The following is a 22,092-nucleotide window of genomic DNA, read 5'->3' as shown; positions in this document are numbered from 1 at the left end:
AGGTGTCTGATCAACCAATTCTACCAAACAGGCGCTAATGATCATCAATGTCACATGTAGGTTGAAATACAGTCTTTAACTGAAACAGAAACAGCTGTGTAGGAGGCTTAAAACTGGGTGAGGAACAGCCAAACTCTGCTACCAAGGTGAGGTTGTGGAAGACAGTTTCATGTCATGGCAAGATTAAGCACAGCAACAAGACACAAGGTAGTTCTACTGCATCAGCAAGGTCTCTCCCAGACAAAGATTTCAAAGCAGACTGGGGTTTCAAGATGTGCTGTTCAAGCTCTTTTGAAGAAGCACAAAGAAACAGGCAATGTTTTGGATCGTAGACGCAGTGGCCAGCCAAGGAAACTTAGTGGAGCAGATGAAAGACACATCAAGCTTATTACCCTTCGAAATCGGAAGATGTCCAGCAGTGCCATCAGCTCAGAACTGGCAAAAACCAATGGGACCCATGTACACCCATCTACTGTCTGGAGAAGTCTGGCCAGAAGTGGTCTTCATGGAAGAGTTGCAGCCAAAAAGCCATACCTCCGACGTGGAAACAAGGCCAAGTGACTCAAGTATGCACGAAAACATAGGAACTGGGGTGCAGAAAAATGGCAGCAGGTGCTCTGGACTGATGAGTCAAAATTTGGCTGTAGCAGAAGGCATTTTGTTTGTCGAAGGGCTGGAGAGCGGTACAATAATGAGTGTCTGCAGGCAACAGTGAAGCATGGTGGAGGTTCCTTGAATATTTGGGGCTGCATTTCTGCAAATGGAGTTGGAGATTTGGTCAGGATTAATGGTGTTCTCGATGCTGAGAAATACAGGCAAATACTTATCCATCATGCAATACCATCAGGGAGGCGTATGATTGGCCCCAAATTTATTCTGCAGCAGGACAACAACCCCAATCTTACAGCCAAAGTCATTAAGAACTATCTTCAGCGTAAAGAAGAACAAGAAGTCCTGGAAGTGATGGTATGGCCCCCACAGAGCCCTGATCTCAACATCATCGAGTGTGTCTGGGATTACATGAAGAGACAGAAGGATGTGAGGAAGCCTACATCCACAGATGATCTGTGGTTAGTTCTCCAAGATGTTTGGAACAACCTACCAGCCGAGTTCCTTCAAAAACGGTGTACATGTGTACTTAGAAGAATTGATGCTGTTTTGAAGGCAAAGGGTGGTCACACCAAATATTGATTTGATTTAGATTTCTCTTTTGTTCATTCACTGCATTTTGTTGATTGATGAAAATAAATGATTAACACTTCCATTTTTGAAAGCATTCTTTGTTTACAGCATTTTTTCACACCTGCCTAAAACTTTTGCACAGTACTGTGTGTGTCTGAATCACAATCTGATTGTATGGGTAGTTACCTACCAGGTAACGCTTGTGGTTGGTCAGCAAGTTGGCTAACCTGGTAGGTAACCACCCATACAATCGGATTGTGATTCAGACTATGAATGCCATGAATGTAATTACCCCGATCTACATGCTGTCAAATGAAGAAACCACATGCCGTGGCGCAACGTTAGGGGCTTCGCCTCTAGCGCTGACGTCAGAGGTTTGGTTCCTGATGAGCCCAGAATTAGGACGAAACACGTGTCACGTACTCTTGGCATTATTTGACAGTAAAACTATTTTCAACCAATTATCTATATATAGATATATGTACTAATCTAATCTTGAAATAATGTATGCCTCATCACAATTTTAGCACGGATTTATACACTTTTAATTAATTATTTATTCTATTTATTTATATACAGTATATATAGGCAGAGAGAGAGAGAGAGAGAGACGTGGTGAGACGCAAAAATAACCGGATTGGTGAAAAAAAAATATTGATGAATTACAGCATTCTAAACATTGTCACCTTCTATATACTCCCCCTCCCGATCTCTACACCACTCTTCCATTGCTTGAGGCTCTTCAACAGGCTTGCTGTTTTTGTCTTCACTTCATCTATTGAAGAAAAATGTGTTCCCATCAGGTCACTTTTGATTTTTGGGAACAAGTAAAAATCACAGGGAGCTAAATCGGGCGAATAGGGAGGATGATCGAGGACAGGAATGTTTTTGTCAGTCAAAAACTGCTTTATGGAAAAAGCATTGTGCGCGGGAGCATTGTCTTGGTGAAGCAACCCCCCCTCAACCTGGGCATTGAACGCCTTCCAGATTTTCTTGTCCTTCCTTGAAACGTTTGTGCCACTCAAAAACTTGTGTGCGAGACGAACTGTTATCACCGTACATTTTTTTTTTTTATCATTTCAAAAGTTTCTGTGGCTGTTTTGTTCAATTTCGCAAAAAATTTGATGTTGATTGATGTTCGTTTTTTTTTTTTTCTCCCCACCCGACATTATAGCAGCAACTCGTGTAGCGATTGTTGTGAAAATACTGACTGGGCTAATCACAGGATATACCTCCAGATATACCTCCAGACAGTGTTCCAGGAAAGCCCCAAGCCGTCCAGTTATTTTTGTGTCTCACCTCGTAAATAGATAGATATCTATCTCCTTTTCTATAGTGCATGGTATTTATTTGTTTAGGTTTCAACATTGTTTTGTGTTTATATTGCACGTTTTTTGTCTCCCATGTTTTATTTGTAATTATTGTTAAGCACACCTGGGCTTGGAAGTGTTCTTAGGCATAAATTGAAGTGGACATGAGAATAAACTTAGTTTATTCTTATAATTAATTCAGTGATTTTTCTATTTGTAATGTGAATTATTTTTCCTATGAAAACTATTCTTCTAACATTAGTGTTATTGTTTTTACAGGTTCAAATCTTTGGCAGCTTTAGCACAGGACTTTATCTCCCAACAAGGTAATATATATTAATTATATTACAACTAAATGTATTTATTTTCAACAAATTAGATGATTGTCAACCTGAAACTTATCTATAAGGAACAGTGAAGTATAATTTAGTTTATCAAGCTTGTCTGTTAGTTTTCGTGTAATTTATAAGGTGTATACAAAAAATTGTAAGCTCATTCTTGCTGCCACTCTGGTGGTAAGTATAGTGAATATGTGTGGTCTGTGGGCAGGAGAGAGTATGCGTTAGACTGAGTCTGTCTTAATCTTTATATTATTTCGCTTGTGTCTGTCTGTGCTCGATATAAACAATGGTTGCCACAACTACTATATCCCTCTACAACAATAGCGAGGAATCCATATTCCTGGCAGAGTTTTGGTCTTAGGCTTCTCTTCAAGTCTTCAGTTCTTCAATGTGACCAATTATCGACTGTGGTATTTGACTGTTTATTTGGTGCATACTTTGTTACTCACCAAACTGCATTATGACCCTACCATTTTACACCTCCTTTTTCCTTCACTTCAACGTAAGCCTCCCGATAAAATGAAAAGGCACATACAGTGTAGCTGCGACCAACAGAAACAGTCTTGCCATCCTACATACTCACACCAATGCACAGAAGCAGAAACATCTACATCACGCCAGACCAACCAGCACAGGGCTTAGAACAACAAAGACCACATATGACAAACCACATTATCCGAAGATCAGAGGCAGCAAGTCTTGCGCCTAGAAAGTGAACAAAAAATGAATTACACACACATCCTTTCTGAAGAGCAGCCACAAAATGCCAGATAACAAGAAATAATATGATGGGGAAAGACTACAGGGATTCCATAATACTGACAACTTCAAGCAAGAAATTCCCTTTATATTACAACATAGGCAATTCCCCATGTGTTTAGCATATTGTTTGACTATCACCAAGTCACAAGGACAAACATTTAATAACGTCGGAGTTTATTTGCCAGGCCGTGTTTTTATCCATGGCCAGTTGTGCACTACATTTTCCAGAGTTACATCGAAACCCAGGTTAAATGTACAGGTACTTGTGTGTTACACACAAGGGAATGTTTATGCAACAAATTGAATTTTCCGACAATTATTCTAGACGACAATATACTAAATTACCTGACGGCCACACTTCACACATACTGAATTACATGTACCCAGCATTCCACTTCTAATCCAATATGTTCATGTTACAATTTGTATTGTAAATATTCATGCTGTTATACTGTAAGTAACTATAACATCACATACTAATCATGTGACTCTTCTAATATTGAGTCCTCTCACAAGTCACTACTTATTAAAATAATCTGCTTTCTTACTGTAACATGTGATGTCCTTCTCCCCATCATTATCATTTCATTAATGCTTTTATTCTTGCAAAATTTTCACAAGCACGATTTGCTAGTATATTTTTAATTCTTTATCAGGCATTAGGTACCTCTCTTATTCTGGTAAAATTCAACCAAAATAATTTATTAATGTTCATAAGCATTATGAATGCTTTGAAATCACTTCAGTTCTTTTTTTTTTTTTTTTGGCATCTTCTGACTCACCAATATGAGAAAACTCCCCACATATGATACACTGTTCAGTTCTTCTTAGTTATGCAAGGCATCAAGCTTTTTAGGGTTCCCCCTTATTTTAGGCCCTCTAGACCCAGAAACCCTCATTTGTAGAACATTTTTGGAAAATGATACCCTTCTGTGCAAGGTAATGAATTAAGAGCCATTATAAATGATGTAAATCATAAAAGTATGTACCCCAAAGCAGAAAAAGTTGGGACAGTGTGGAAAATGCAAAAAAAAAAACAAATGCAGTGATTCTTAAATTTACTTTGACTTTTATTTCATTGCAGTCAAAGTGACCCTAAGATATTTCATGTTTGCACTGTTCAGTTTCATTACATTTGTTAATATCTGTCCATTCCTACATTTCAGGCCTGCAACTCATTCCAAAAAATGGTAGGGACGGTAAAGTATTCAGCACATTGTAATGTCACCAATCCTTCTCACAACACTTAAAAGATGTTTTGGCACCGGGAATACCAGGCAGTGAAGCGTTTCGGGTGTTAAATTTGTCCCATTCTCCCTGCAAACATTTTAAGGTGTGCAACAGTATGGGGTCATAATTGTGACATTTTTCATTTCAAAATTTTCCACTCATTCTCAGGTGGGGCAGATCAGGACTGTAGTCAGGCAAGTCGAGTATCCGTACCCTCTTCTTCTACAGCCTTGCCTTTTGTAATGTGTGCAGAACAGGGTTTTGCATTGTCTTGTTGAAAAATGTATAGACACCCCTGGAAAAGATGTTGTCTTGAAGGCAGCTCTTGCTCTTAAATCTCAATGTACTTTTCTGTAATAAATTCTGCCATCTCAGAAGTACCTTTGCCAAGGGCACCGCCACAACCCCAAACCATGAGAGACCCTGCAGGCTTTTGGACTTGTTGCTGATAACTGTCTGGATGGTCCTTTTCGTGTTTGGTCCGGAGCACACAGCAACATTTCTTCCAAAAAAGATCTGGAATACTGATTCGTCTGACCACAATACACATTTGTTTCTGCTGTGTGATGGACCATCCCAGATACCTCCAAGCCCAGAGAAGTCGACTCTGCTTCTGGACATGATTAACACAAGACTTAGATAGATAGATACTTTATTAATGTCAAGGGGAGATTCACATACTCCAGCAGCAGCATACTGATAAAGAACAATATTAAATTAAAGAGTGATAACAATGCAGGTATACCGACAGACAATAACTTTGTATAATGTTAACGTTTACCCCCCGGGTGGAATTCAAGAGTCGCATAGTGTGGGGGAGGAATGATCTCCTCAGTCTGTCAGTGGAGCAGGACGGTGACAGCAGTCTGTCTCTGAAGCTGCTCCTCTGTCTTGAGATGATCCTGTTCAGTGGATGCAGTGGATTCTCCATAATTGACAGGAGTCTGCTCAGCGCCCGTCACTCTGCCACGGATGTCAAACTGTCCAGCTCCGTGCCTTCAATAGAGCATGCCTTCCTCACCAGTTTGTCCAGGCGTGAGGTGCCCCTCTTCTTTATGCTGCTTCCCCAGCACACCACCGCGTAGAAGAGGGGCTCACCACAACCGTTTGATAGAACATCTGCAGCATCTTATTGCAGATGTTGAAGGACGCCAGCCTTCTAAGGAAGTATAGTGCTTCTTTATTGCACAAAAGTTTGAAGTGGCATTTGTGAATGGAACGTCCAATTGCATGGCTTGACAAAGGTTTGCCAAAGTAATCCCTTTCCTGTGCAGTGATATCATCTGTTGGTGAGTGATGTTTCTTGATGTAGTGCCTGCCAGCTGAGGGATCGGAGATTACGGCTGTTCAGCTTAGGCTTGTACCTTTGCCCTTTACGCACTGAAATTCCTGCAGATTCCTTGAATCGTTTAATGGTATTATGCACTGTAGAGGGTGAAATAATGCAAATCCCTTCTAATCTTTCTTTGAGGATCATTGTTTTTAAACATTTCAATCATTTTCTCACAGATTTGTTGACAAACTGGAGATCCTCTGCCCATCCTTGCTGCTCAGAGACTCTGCCTTTCATGAATACCAAAGTATTATTACAATCCCCTGCTGGCATCACATCATTTTTGAATTATTTGACCAGTTATTTTTGGAATGTGTTGCAGGCCTGAAATGCAGGAATGGATGTCTATGAAATGAAGTTGACCAGACAAAACATGAAATATCTTGGGTTCATACTGTTTGCAATGAAATAAAAGTCAAAGTAAATCTAAGAATCATGGTGGGGTTTTTTTTTAATTTGTATTTTCCATACGGTCCCAACTTTTTCTGATTTGAGGTTGTACATTGCGCACATGTACATGTATTACGATCTGAGATTTGCAAGGTAATGAATTAAGAGCTTTGTTTTTCCTTGTATAAAACAGTTAAACCGAGAGAGATCAAGCACTGTCTACTGACTGAAAGACACTGATGCCAGCAGAGCAGGCAAAGTTTGGAGTGCGTTACAAGCAATGGAAACTGAAAGTTGAATAGTGGAGACATAAAATTAAAATGGTTGGGAAACACATGCTGTTTGAGGCACGTCTATTCGTGAAATGATGTTTTAGGGTAAAATAAAATGTTTCCTTTGCTAATATTTCATATTATTAATGTGATAAACTAAACAGGTTTAAAGTATATAGTTAAATTAAGTGAACTGGCGTTATTGTGATACCATCCATACACATTGTTACAGCATACGGTTTCGTGAAATAAAGTTCCCCAGGACTGCAGTGTGGCATGTACATTACATTAACACAATACAAGACATGTAAGGAACTATACTATGCTATGAATAGATGCAAAAATAAATTGGTATTTGAATAGAATGCAATAAATTGAAATGTTGTTGTTTGCACCCTTGCGCTCGGTTCTGCTAGATTTGACAATGTTACATTAATGAAAGAGAGAGGGGTTAGGTACATGTACCACAACATGACAAACCACCTCAAGATCTCAGATTAGGACCCGAGTGCGGCCATGCAACCGGTGAAACCTCATGAGGCATAACACTAGTTCAGTTGGAATGGAACAGTGTGAGGTTTTTTATGGTGGCTGGAGTGCCAATTCTGCCACCCACCTCTAAGATTTCCCTGCAGGCTGGAGGGTCTGCTTACAGGGCTGGATGCAGGTTAACGTCATACCCAGAACGGAGTAATTGCAGGCTAAGGGCCTTGTTTAAGGGCCCGATAGAGTAGATTCACTTATGACGTTTGCAGGATTTGATCCGGCAATCTTCCGACTACCAGTGCAGATCCCTAGCCTCAGAGCCACCACTCCTCCATTGTTTCAAACTTTTCAACGCAAAACAAACTGCAGTAACAGTTCAGAAAACCTTAAGAAATACTAGAAACATGGAAACATGGCTGCAAATGTCGAACAGGTAGATTTTGTATACCCCTTTAAATTAATGTGTTGCATAGGAGAGGAAATCTTGGTATATTGGTGATGATCTGAGGAACTGTTCTGTCCTGGGTAATACATGCTTAGAGAATACAGTTTTGTCTGTTTTTAATTTACTGTCAGTTTATTTATTTATTTTTATAAGTACTAAATAGCAAATCATAGTGGTATTAAGTAACTTGTCATGTTACAGCAGGTACAACAATGAATGTAATTATTTCCATAACCATCTTCTTGGCTTTCTCAATAAAGTGTTCAGTGGGATGAAGGAATTATTTATTATGCTGTGCAGTAAAGAATGCATGTCAAAGTCAATGTAGGGAAAACCACAAGAGTAATTTAATTATTTTTATTCAAACATAAACCTGAACGCAATTATTGAAAAAAGTACCCCCCCCCCCCCCAGTTTTAACAGTGTATTCCGTTAACACACTACCATTATTTGCAGTTTTTGAATTTTTCTAATTGTAATTCCGATGCTTCATTTCATTATTTTTTAAAACAGACCTATCATGTCTAATTTTTCAGTGCTCTGTGCAAAATATTTAATATCATTAGCAACATTTTATAATAGCATCTAGGGTTATCGATCATGTTAGAAATTCATTCTTTGAATATTTTTTAGTATTTTGAATGTTATATTCTCGCTGTAGATTAGTGTTTTTCTTTGCAAACATTTTGTTGAATTTACATGTATTAGACAGGATAGCACAGTGGTTAATCACTGCTGCCTCGTAACTTTTAGACTAGGTTCATATGCCTAGCCATTAACAATCTGCATGTAGTTGGTATGTTTAGTTCTTATATATGTCAGTTATCTTCAGGTACTCTGGAATTCTGCAACATCTCAAAGACGCACGTTAGGTCGGTTAACATTTCCGAGCTGTTTCGTTGTTTGGAACTAAGGCTATATCCACGCTACTACATTTTTGTTTTAATAAAGCAGACGTTAGTCTCTGTTTTTGCCTTTTGTCAACACTACTCCAGCATTATTAACCCCATTAAACAGAGACTTTTGAAAATGTTCTCCTGGGCCATATATTTCTAAAAACACAGGCTCAGCCTTGCTGTGTGGGTGGATGAAAATGAAGTTTTGAAAACACAGACTTCAGTTGTGCTCTGATTGGTTTGTGCTTATTTCGGGAGTCTTCCCTGATTGGATCCCTGCTTATTATAATGTTTCTTTCCCCCTAACCCTTCAAGAACGAAAACCATATGTCAACAAGCTGATCGTAGAGGAGTTACGTTCTATGCGGCTTGCTTACCTGTATGCATCGGAATTGCGTTGTGTACAGTTTGATTACTGCATACACGTGTAAAATGAACTGAAGTGAATGCTACAGTTTTATGATAAATCCCTTGGCTGATGACATACTCATTCCATTAAGGAGGACAATTCCTCTTTCTGTTATTGCTGATCTGCACATGCCCAGAGTGGGTCAGTGGTTGCATCATTTGTGTTTTTTGCCATTTTAATGGAGGAAGAGACACTTTTGTGAACTTGCACTGATGATGCTTCAATGACTTCCTGTTGCCTGAAATTAAGATAAGAAGCTTCATATAAAGGGTTTGATGGATGTACAGATGCATCTCAATAAATTAGAATATCATTCAAAAAGTTAATTTATTTCAGTAATTCAATTCAAAAAGTGAAACTCCTATATTATGTAGATTCATTACACATAGAGTGATATATTTCAAGCATTTATTTCTTTTCATTTTGCCGATTACAGCTTACAGGTGATGAAAACTCAAAATTCAGTATCTCAGAAAATTAGAATATTACATAAGGCCAATAAATTTTAATACAGAAATGTTGGCCTACTGAAACGTATGTCTATGTACGCACTCAATACTTAGTCAGGGCTCCTTTTGCATGAATTACTGTATCAGTGCATGGAGGCGATCAGCCTGTGGCACTGCTGAGGTGTTATGGAAGCCCAGGATGCTTTGATAGCGGCCTTCAGCTCATCTGCATTGTTGGGTCTGGTGTCTCTCATCTTCCTCTTGACAATACCCCATAGATTCTCTATGGGGTTTAGGTCAAGCGGGTTTGCTGGCCAATCAAGCACAGTGATACCATGGTCATTTAACCAGGTATTGGTACTTTTGGAAATGTGGGCAGGTGCCAAGTCCTGTTGGAAAATGAAATCAGCATCTCCATAAAGCTTGTCAGCAGAGGGAAGCATGAAGTGCTCTAACATTTCCTGGTAGACGGCTGCGCTGACTTTGGATTTGATAAAACATAGTGGAGCAACACCAGCAGATGACATAGCTCCCCAAATCATCAATGAGTGTGGAAAATTCACACTGGACCTCCAGTAACTTGGTTTCTGTGCCTCTCCACTCTTCCTCCAGACTCTGGGACCTTGATTTCCAAATGAAATGCAAAATTTAGTTCCATCTGAAAAGAGGACTTTGGACCACTGACCAACAATCCAGTCTGTTTTCTCCTTAGCCCAGGAAAGACACTTCTGACGTGGTCTCTGGTTCAGGAGTGGCTTGACACAAGGAAGGTAACAGTTGTAGCCCATTGAATATCCCCCAAATTCTTGACTGGGCTGTGCTTCACAGTCCTCTACAGTTATCCCTGTTGCTTGTGCACCTTTTTCTGCCACATTTTTTCCTTCCACTCAATTTTCCATTTATATGCTTGGATACAGCACTCTGTGAGCAGCCAGCATCTTTAGCAATGATCTTTTGTGGCTTACTCTCCATGTAGAGAGAGGGTCTTCTGGACAGCTGTCAAGTCAGCAGTCTTCCCCATGGTTGTGTGGCCTACTGAACCAGACTGAGTGACCATTTAAAGGCTCAGGACACCTTTGCAGGTTTTTTGGGTTAATTAGCATTGAGTGGGACACCATGAATGTACAATATTGAACTTTTTCATAATATTCAAATTTTCTGAGATATTGAATTTGGGGTTTTCATTAGCTATAAACCATAATCAGCAAAATGAAAAGAAATAAACGTCTGAAATATATCATTCTGTGTGTAATGAATCTATATGAGTTTCACTTTTTGAATTGCATTACTGAAATAAATTAACTTTGCGATGATATTCTAATTTATTGAGATGCACCTGTAGTCTTCTTAGAAGAGTACTAACAGTGTATACATAATATTCATCACTTTTAAGGTTTGATTTTTTTTTTGTCACATCAACGCATTAAAGTGATGCCTCGGCGATATGAAGTATTATATGTGCAAGTTGTCATTTAGCTGGTTTTCTGCATTTCACTACTTGATAAAGGGGTGCCCCTTTATATCAAATATAGATGTTAACATCCAAAAATTCAAAACTCTACAAAATCTGAAATACTTCTGAACCCAGATATTTTTGGATTAGAGATACTGAATCTGTATTGAAAAGGCATAAAAACATATAATACTCCTGAAAGTATTAAGGAGTCATTAATGCAGTTTATAATGGAAAATGGGACTAAAATTAGATAAGATGTTTATAAGAATCATGCAAAACTACTTTAATTTGTACAGTTTGCTTGCAGCAAATTTCGTTTTAGATTATAACTAGTGTAGCTAGAAAAAGACACACAATATCCCAATACATTTAAAAATAATAATGAAGTTAAAATTTGCCAAAACAATTTAAAGAGTATAATAACAGTTTGATATAATTAGTTACCTGATAAGAGGGGGTCTTCAATACATAACATAGATTGTCTGTACCCATTCGTCATGGTTTTCATAATTTCCTCTTTGGCAACATATGCACCTCCATTTTTAATACGAATGCCAGTTTTTAAATAGTTAAAATGCCTTCCGTACAGCTCAAAAATTCAATCAAGGGAATGCCAAGATTGACATTAGGATTTTTGGCATCTATTCCATTTATATACTTGGGTACAGCACTCTGTGAACAGCCAGCTTCTTTAGCGATGACCTTTTGTGACTTCCCCTCCTTGTGGATGGAGGGTGTCAGTGCCTGTTTTCTGGACAACTGTCAAGTCAGCAGTCTTATTGTGTGGCATACTGAACCAGACTACTGAGAGACCATTTAAAGGCTCAGGACACCTTTGTAGGTGTTTTGGGTCGATTAGCTGAGTGGAGTGGGATACCAGGAGTCTATAATATTGGAACTTTTTCACAATATTCTAATTTTCTGGGATAGTAAATTTTGGGTTTTCATTAGCTATAAGCCATAATCAGCAAAATCAAAAGAATTAAACGCTTGAAATATATCACTTTGTGTGTTGAATTTATATAATATTAGTTTCACTTTTTCGGTTCCTGGGTCCTCCCTGCGTGGAGTTTGCATGTTCTTTCTGTGTCTGCATGGGTTTTCTCCGGGTGCTCCAGTTTCCTCCCACAGTCCGAAGACATATAGGTTAGGTGGATTGGCGATTCTAAATTGGCCCTGGTGTGATGTGTGTGTGTCCTGCGGTGGGTTGGTGCCCTTCCCAGGATTGGTTCCTGGCTTGCGCCCTGTGTTGCCTGGGATTGGCTCCAGCAGACCCCCGTGACCCTGCGTTTGAATTCAGCTGGTTGGAAAATGGATGGATGATATTCTAATTTATTGAGATGCACCTGTATATGTTGTAAATGATTACAAAAAATACAGTAGACATTGATCAGACTAAATCTGAAGGATTATACAATCCCACCTTTTAAGCATTTTACATTCTTTCTTTTAGTGATATAGATCTGGTGGTCTTTGGTAAATGGGAGAGACCTCCTCTGCAGCTACTGGAGCAAGCACTACGGAAACACAATGTTGCTGAGCCTTATAGTATAAAAGTACTTGACAAAGCTACGGTAGGTCTTGGTAATTAAAGTTTCTCTTTTTTTGTTTGGTTATATGTATTGTAGTATTCTTTTTTTTTTTGTGTGTAATGTATGTGCAGTTAATAAAAAGTAACGATGGTTGTATATTATTTAAGTAATGCAAACATTAGAATTTCAGAAGATTTGTTAAACTGTGTTTTAATACTTATTTGTATTGGTTCAGCTCAGTCAGGTTTGTTATAATTGGAGATGTATGCTAATGTTTATTTTATAACCCAAAATTACATGCCCCAATTACACTAATTAAAACCTAGGTTTAAGCTGTGGAAAAACGAAGAATTAAAGTTTAAAGTCAAAGCTGGATGGGTATCTTAACAGCAAAAGACCAAAAGTGAAAGCCTACCAATGTTAATTTTCAGAATTAAACAAACCTCTTTCTTTACACAGTGGCCGGGTGTTGTGATGCCCATTCCACTTGATGGATCCAACAGTTCACACTGGGACATGCAAGCACTTTGGTGTTTTCCTTCCTATTACTTTGTCTCTTTCTCCTACAGTCTGCTCTTTAGTCTTCATTTTTTCAGTCAGCTCACAGCCTGGCTAATGATAAAGTTTTATACCCAGAAAATGTAAGACTCACATTGCTCACTGGTATAATGTTCAATGAGGTCTGAATGAGAAGCCAATGTGTCTTGTTTGGGAACACTTTTGGAGCTTAAAGGGCTTCAATATTTACACATGAAGGTTTTTACCAGTATTTTTAGAAATATACTTTTCACAAATTATTTGCTGTGGCATTAAAATGTTAGAACACTTAGGCTCTGTCGACACAGGCATTCAAATCTTAGTTAAATGAACGCGCTCTGAGCGACATAGACATTTAAGTTGCATTTTGTAGTGGCTTAATCGACTTTAATGTGACATTGCATTTGCGTTCGTTTGCCTCTGGTAAACACCAGCCAGCAGCCCAGATTGTAGTTTTATGTGTTTACCTGTGGCGGGAGTTATTAGGCAGTCCAAAGTGTTTTTAACCTGTGAGGTTTGAGGTTCATCCATTATTGGATTCGTGAAATATGGAGCAGTTGGATTTATTAGTCTTGAACATTGACCTGCTTGTGTTAAAAATCTTCCTGATTTTTAGAAAATGTCAGAACTGCAAATGGGTTCATCCTCTGAAGGCGCAGCGTGTGGAGAAAGGAAGCTTTTGTGTAGTCTATGAAGAAATGCAATGATTTCCACATAAGTTCTTCAAATAGTGTCAGATGTCAGTTTCGAGTTTTGATTGCCTGCTGCAGCTGGTACAACACCATATTACACACCAGTCAACCAATGTGTGAGTCAGCGGTAGCCCTGAAGAGATGCTACTTGTCACCTTGAAGTAAGCAACACACAAACAGTACTCACGTATGCACTCATCCACATAATCTATAGTAGCTAAAGTTACGTCATGAGCACAAACCTATTAACTGTTTCAAATTCTCCATTATTATTATATTATTATTTTGTTAATAATGTGTGTGCGCGTACATGCGCACACCCGTGTACTCACACACATAATCAATGGACATATCCGGTCCCCAAGAACCCTTAAATGAACGACACAATACTGATGTTTTCTTCAAGATCCTTGAGATTTTGTCAGAAATAGACGTCAAAAAAAAAAAAGCTGCATGCAGTTTTTTTTTTGGTTTTTTTGGATGCCACCCAACCGAACGCAAGTGGGGAAATCCTTTGTGGATGGTCTGATTCGCTGCAGTGAGCAGAAAAACACTCGCCGTTCAATCTGATGCTACAGATGACAGAAAAACACTCAGTTCAGATGTCCGTGTGGACAGGGCCTTAGGCTGTCAATAACAATATTTATTGGAGGAAAATGTGTATATGAAATCTAGAGAATGATAATGATTTTCAAGTGGGCGGAATACTTTTGCACAGCACTGTTATTACTTTTAATATTTCTTTTGTCTCTATATTTAAACAAATGTTCATTTATCCTTTAGTAATGTTACAGGGCATGAAATATTTGCATGATAAGAATATAAGATACTTCATACTCTGTGTTTTACTCTTTTAGTGGATTACACTAGACATTAGCGTTCGGTTTAGTACTGCTCATTCTTGATAATTCTGTACACTGGAAGTAGTAAATATGAGTTAAAAGGTACGAAACTTGAATGGTTGTATGAAAATATAAGTTTTCTGACAGACCTAATATAATGCATAGACTTGAGGAGCTTGGACCCTCCCTAATTATTTAAAGAAGGGCTAATCATCAGGGTTTCAACCACAAATACAGTACTTACTATAAACATGACTGTATAGTCAAGCCTTGTAATGAAAATGCCTGATTGGCTGATATATGTACATGTCAATATTGGAATCAGACAAACATTACCTGTTAATATGTGTTAAGGAAAAATAATTACTAATTTAACCTAACAAGCAATGTTTTAAAATTACTTTTAGTAGGTCAAACCAAGGGTTCCTTGAAATACATTTCACCCATGTCTGAGATTTTGTCTGGATACAAGTTAGGTTTTGTATAGGAAAAATTGTTATTATAAAGACCATAAATGTATTAATATAAAGTAGTAGATGGATATTATACTGAAAAATAAAAATAAGACTGGGTAGAAGACACAGATACTGATACAGAAATATAAGATATACTGGTAGGAAAAGGGATAACAAAGCCTGGACAGGTGAAAGGGAGTTGTTAAGGGGGGTTTGAGGGGATAAAACTATTAGTAAGGGTCACGCAGTATTGAGGAAATGTTTAAAGTTTGAGAATTATCATTTAAAGACGATCAAAATGCTGTGTTTCCCTTAGAAGTGGGAAAAGTTGCATACATCGTGTTGTTTTAGTGCTTGGTGTCACCGGAATTTTAACCATAGTCAAACTATACTCTTAAGTGCATTTAGAGTATTTCAGCATTAACTATTTTTTTTATCTTATTGTGCTGAACAAATGAATATATTAAAAAAACAATTGTAATTCAGTATACTAGCAATAACATTTTAGTTAATTTGTTTCCCTTTTTTTTTTTTTAAGGTACCAATAATTAAACTCACTGACCAAGAGACAGAAGTAAAAGTGGACATCAGCTTCAATGTAGAAACTGGTGTGAAAGCAGCTCGGTTTATAAAAGATTTTATGAAGGTACATTTCTCATTCTTTTTCCTTTTGATTTTCTACAGAATGTTATAATACTACATTTGAAATTTGGTATCCATTAATAAATAGAAATCTTTCAAAAAACAATCTCGGTGTATGCATTCTTACAAATAAACTCTTATGACTTATGACTTCTAGATGTAGTCCGTATTCAAGTATTGACGTTGAAGGAATACTCCACTCAAAAATTACATGCATTTTATTTTTTTGTACATATATATGTGTTTTGTAGCGATGAGCAAGAAATATTTTTAATCTTCTGTTTTCATTGAAAGCAGAGATAATGTTTGCTAGAATAGGCATCTTTGGTGAGCAACACAGTACAATGGCAAACAATATCAAAAAACGTGCATGGGTTGGGAAATAATCTTATGCTGCTTGTTTTGCTTAATCCCCATGCCTGTTATCCGGTTGCATGCTCACAATATGCAAAATGTATGCATTTTTTGCTAAAATATTGTTAAATAAACACGTTCAGAAAATAAGAGCATAAACACGAAACACAAATTTGCACACTCTTAAGTTTTAGAGTATGTAAAGTTGCCCAGAAAGTATTTTTCCTAAAGTTCTTCATAAAGTTGACATTTTTCTGCTGTAATTCAATTATTGTATGTTTAAGTGACCACTTATTTACACTTTTTTCTTTTTTGAAAGGATTTTAAATATGTTTTACTTCTTTTATGCTTTTGTTCTCAACAGAAGTATACTGTGCTGCCTTATCTGATATTTGTGTTGAAGCAGTTTCTCCTTCAAAGGGATCTGAATGAAGTTTTTACAGGAGGAATTAGCTCATACAGCCTCATTTTAATGGTTATTAGCTTCCTTCAGGTACTGTCCTTGTTTTTGCATTTTAAAAATCTACTTACCCCAAATAGGAGTCTTATTTTCAAAGTGTATTGTTGATATTGAACAATTACTTATATTTGCTGTATATGGTGCTATAAATGGACAGCCACAGAAAGCTGGATTCAATACCCAGCCCAGCCACCGGTTTTGTGGAGTTTTCACCTTCTCCCTCTACCATCACATTACCCGCACTCATGCATTTTAGGTTAACTGAAGACTCTAAGGCTCCGTCTACATTACGTAATTTTCGTTTAAAAACTCGAACGTTTGTCTAAGTTCTTTGGCTTTTGTCCACACTACCCCAAAGCTTTTAACCCTTGAAATCAAACACTTTTAAAAACACTCTTCCGAGCCATACACGTCTGAAAGTGATGCAGCATTTCAGTGTGGATGAGCAAAATGAAGGGTTTTGTAAACTCTAACCCCATCATACTCTGGTTTATTCATGCTTATGATATGGCCATTCCTTGATTGGATCCTTTTCCTCACATTGTTTCATTCCCTGTTTGGTCACCCTTCACAGAAGAAAAAACATACTATGACATAGCAGTCATCAAAGAGTTGCTTTCCATAGTGCTGCTTGTGCGGCTTACTTTTAGGTATTTTAATTGTGTTTTGTGTAAGTTGAGTGATGAATACAGGCACAAAAGGCATAGTAATTTACGATTGCTACAGTTTTGTGATAAATTCAGGTTCCATTCAATAAGGAGGGGTGCTTTCCACAGCAAGATTAATACCGTTTTTTAACAAAGTGCACAGTTGTAGAAAACATTAGAGCTCACGGGGTGGTGGTATAGATTTCTAATATTCTATGTCAACACTTCCATTCACCAGCTGTGCAAGGTTATTTCACTGTCTGCCGTTTGAGGGTCATTATGTAAAATGTACTAGCACAGTACTTATTCATCCATGCATTTACTCATTTTCAATTCTTGCTTAAGGGTCAGATGGGGTAAAACTTTTCTAGGTATCATCAAGAGCATAGACACATGGAATAAATTACCAAGTAGTATAGTGGAGAGGAGGACTTTACTTGTTTTTTGGACAATTTAAATGAATAGGATAGATGGGCTTGTTGGTCTGTTCTCATCACAGTTGTTCTAAAGTTCAAAAATGAAACATGGAAAGACTGCAAGTCCATCACACCTTGCATTCGAATTCACAATCATTTATTGAAGGCCACTCTCGCCTGTTAATGTGCATTTGGATGATTAGCTGATTGTAGCACTGTACCATATTAATATTTTAATGAAACATGTGTGGCTACTTCTTTATTCTTACAAAGGTGTTCAAACTTTGTCTGATATTTGTAAAAGGGTGTTTTTTATTTATTTTTTTATAATCTTTTTTTTTTTTTCTTGCAGTTACATCCAAGAATAGATGCCAAAAATCCCAATGTAAATCTTGGCATTCTCTTGATTGAATTTTTTGAGCTGTACGGGAGGCATTTTAACTATTTAAAAACTGGCATTCGTATTAAAAATGGAGGTGCATATGTTGCCAAAGAGGAAATTATGAAAGCCATGACGAATGGGTACAGACCATCTATGTTATGTATTGAAGACCCCCTCTTACCAGGTAACTCTAATTATATCAAACTGTTATTATACTCTTTAAATTGTTTTGGCAAATTTTAACTTCATTATTATTTTTAAACATATTGGGATATTGTACATCTTTTTTTTAGCTACACTAGTTATAAGCTAAAATTAAATTTGCTGCAAGTAAGCTGTAGTTTTGCATAATTCTTATAACAGCTTATCTAATTTTAGTCCCATTTTCCATTTTAAACTGCATTAGTGACTCCTTAATACTTTCAGGAGTATTACATTTTTTTATGACTTTTCAATGCAGATTCAGTATCTCTAATCCAAAAATATCTGGGTTCAGATTTTGTAGAGCTTTGAATTTTTGGATGTTATCATCTATATCTATAATAATAAAAGGCAAAGCCCTCACTGACTGACTGACTGACTGACTGACTCACTGACTCACTGACTGACTGACTCACTCATCACTAATTCTCCAACTTCCCGTGTAGGTGGAAGGCTGAAATTTGGCAGGCTCATTCCTTACAGCTTACTTACAAAAGTTAGGCAGGTTTCATTTCGAAATTCAAAGGGTAATGGTCATAACTGGAACATATTTTTTGTCCATACACTGTAATGGAGGAGGCGGAGTCACGTATCGCGTCATCACGCCTCCTACGTAATCACGTGAACTAAAAACAAGGAAGACATTTACAGCACGAGTCACACGCGGGAACGAAGGTAAATGACGTTAATTTTTGACTGTCTTTTAATACTGTGTAAGCATACATATTAACACATGTGCAATTAAACGTGTGCATTTACGGGGTGATTTCTCAGGCTTAAAAGCTCACCTTTTATCAAACGCGGGAACAAAGGTAAGTGACGTTGTTCACTGTCTTTTAATACTGTGTAACCATACATATTAACACATGTCCAATTAAACGTGTGCATTTACAGGGTGATTTCTCAGGCTTAAAAGCTCGCCTTTTACTAAAAAGGTAAATGCAAAACTATTTTCAATCAGTTTATTGAAACGCTCCCGTTAAGGATTGCAATAACATATTCGCGAGATAAAAGAACGAAGTAGGGGGAAATGGAGGAACAGCCGCAAACAGTGAAGAGCAAAAAATTAATTAAACAATTGAGAACGGAGCGAGTTAAGCATACAAGCATGTTCATAAGGGAAACAAAGCACGGTGTAAAACGTAACTTTAAATTAAGTTTATAGAAACGCTCCCGCTGCGGATTGCAATAACATATTCGCGAGATAAAAGTTTAATGAGAAGACACGAGGTATAAACGAACCACACTCCGTGGCGCAACGTTAGGGGCAACAGTTTCAACCATTCTATGATCTGCTTCTCGCAACTGAAAGACGGCACATGGCGGATGTTAGCCGACTTGCTGACCGCAACGTTAGGGGCTTCAACTATGGCGCTGACGCCACATCTCAGTGCCAACACTTTGCAGACTGTACTTAAAAGACACGCCCTCCTCACTGGACAGTTAAAAACACCAATCAAACTAACGATGACATCAAGTATTACCCAATCAAAACTAGGAAAGGAGGCATCTTCATAAAATGCGTGTGGGATGATTTGCATGAGACGCTGCTTGAAAAAAAATTTTTTATAAAATACGGGATAAATCCCGTCCAGTATTGATTCAAAACGGGACGCGCAATTTCATTCTCAAACGCGGCACGATTCCGTATTTTAAAGGACGGGTGGCAACCCTACAGTGCCAGGTAACCACCCATACAATCAGATTGTGATTCAGACTAGGAATGCAATGAATGTAATTACCCCAATCTACATACAAGGCGAAAGTCTTGCAACATTCAAAGATGATGGTTTGGGATAATTAGTACTTATTAAGTACACCATGGAACATAAAAGAGCTTATGAAGCCTTGAACCGAAAAAAGCAAGATCTCAGAGATCGTAAAAAAAAAAAAAGGAGGTAATGTCGTTTTACTCGCTGTACATTTTAGTCAAACATTACCAGTTATTCCACGAGGGAGACCAGCAGATGAACTCAACGCGTGTTTAAAATCCATGCTTCTCCCACGGTCGGTTATATGTCGCGTGTTCTCGGGTAGGTACACCAAAAAATGTATACATTTAAGCATGTAATGGGCAAAGAAAAAATGAGGTATACCCGAAGGCACTGCAGTAGTACTCAATGTAACTTTACTTCTTAAATGTTAATGTTTTACTGTTTAATAATTTATACACTTCTTATATATTGTTCAAATTCTTTTATCAAAATACCAGTGACAGCGCAATGCACGATAACATGGAGTGAATACACCATACGCATCTGCCCACGGCCGCCCTGGTGTGCGCAGATAGGAGTTGATTCTAAAATAAACATAAAAAGAGTAATACATTCATCACCCATAAAGCGGATAGCAGACGTGACGTATTATATGTGTACCAGATTTCAAGTCAATACGTGAAACGGTTTGCAAGCTACATGTCATTTAAAATCCTGGACAGACCAACGAAAAGCCACGGTAGCAAATTATAGAAGAAGATTTTACTGTTTAATAATTTATATTTATATGAAATGTGCTTCTTATATATTACCTCATATTCTCATATGATAATGATGTTAATGTTGTTTATATTGATTTCTATGTTATTGTAAGTGCATCTATGTGTGTATATGTATGTATGTATGTATGTGTATATGTATATATATATATATATATATATATATATATATATATATATATATATATAAAAAATATATGTGTATATGTATATATAATATATCTGTATATGTGTGTATATGTGTGTGTATATGTGTATATGTATATATATATGACAGCAACACTCATAACAATGACAACACAATTACATTGACAATCATGTTACGTTATTTTTTAAATGTTTCCTTTACTTTTTCATAACCTCTTTAACACACTACTTCTCCGCTGCGAAGCGCGGGTATTTTGCTAGTATGATATAAAGGGACACCCTTTATCAAGTAGTGAAATGCAGACAAACCAGCTAAATGACAACTTGCACATATAATACTTCATATCGCCGAGGCATCATTTTAATGTGTGTTGATGTGACAAAAAAATTAAACCTTAAAAGTGATGAATATAATGTATAGAGTGTTAGTTCTCTTCTAAGAAGACTACAGGTGCAGCTCAATAAATTAGAATATCATCGAAAAGTTCATTTATTTCAGTAATGCAATTCAAAAAGTGAAACTCATATATTAGATATCATTCTATGTGTAATGAATCTATATTTCAGACGTTTATTTCTTTTCATTTTGCTGATTATGGCTTATAGCTAATGAAAACCCAAAATTCAATATCTTAGAAAATTAGAATATTATGAAAAAGGTCAATATTGTACACTGATGGTGTCCCACTCAATGCTAATAGCCCAAAAAACCTGCAAAGGTGTCCTGAGCCTTTAAATGGTCACTCAGTCTGGTTCAGTAGGCCATACAATCATGGGGAAGACTGCTGACTTAACAGTTGTCCAGAAGACCCTCTCTCTACATGGAGGGTAAGCCACAAAAGGTCATTGCTAAAGATGCTGCTTGTTCAGAGTGCTGTATCTAAGCATATTAATGAAAAGTTGAGTGGAAGAAAAAAATGTGCACCTTTTTCTGCTGTCACAAGCAACAGGGATAACTGCAGCCTTGAGAGGATTATGAAGCACAGCCCATTCAAGAATTTGGAGGGATATTCACAAGAAGTGGACTACGGCTGGAGTCCGTGCTTCAAGATCAACCACACACAGACGTATCCACTCCTGAACCAGAGACAACGTCAGAAGCGTCTTACCTGGGATAAGGAGGAAACGGGCTGGACTGTTGCTCAGTGGTCCAAAGTCTTCTTTTCAGATAAAAGTAAATTTTGCATTTCATTATGATAATGAAGGTCCCAGAGTCTGGAGGAAGAGTGGACAGGCACAGAAACCAAGTTTCTTGAGGTCCAGTGTGAAGTTTCCAGTCAGTGATGATTTGTCTTACCAGTCATACCAGGAAACTTTAGAGCACTTCATG

General features: G+C 37.5%; 1 protein-coding gene across 1 annotated transcript in view; it reads left to right on the top strand.

Annotated features, from left to right (window-relative positions):
* Window positions 1–22,092, top strand: part of tent4a (terminal nucleotidyltransferase 4A) — an 88,059-nt gene that overhangs the window by 41,989 nt on the left and 23,978 nt on the right. Inside the window, exons 3-7 of the mRNA XM_028817968.2 lie at window positions 2,772–2,818; window positions 12,415–12,535; window positions 15,558–15,665; window positions 16,380–16,508; window positions 17,891–18,104. Coding sequence (XP_028673801.1) covers window positions 2,772–2,818; window positions 12,415–12,535; window positions 15,558–15,665; window positions 16,380–16,508; window positions 17,891–18,104 — 619 coding nt within the window. The remainder of the gene's footprint in view (window positions 1–2,771; window positions 2,819–12,414; window positions 12,536–15,557; window positions 15,666–16,379; window positions 16,509–17,890; window positions 18,105–22,092) is intronic.

The sequence above is a fragment of the Erpetoichthys calabaricus genome, chromosome 13 (genome assembly GCF_900747795.2).
Source record: "Erpetoichthys calabaricus chromosome 13, fErpCal1.3, whole genome shotgun sequence".
Classification (NCBI taxonomy): Eukaryota; Metazoa; Chordata; class Cladistia; order Polypteriformes; family Polypteridae; genus Erpetoichthys; species Erpetoichthys calabaricus.
This window is presented reverse-complemented; position numbering and strand designations above follow the sequence as displayed.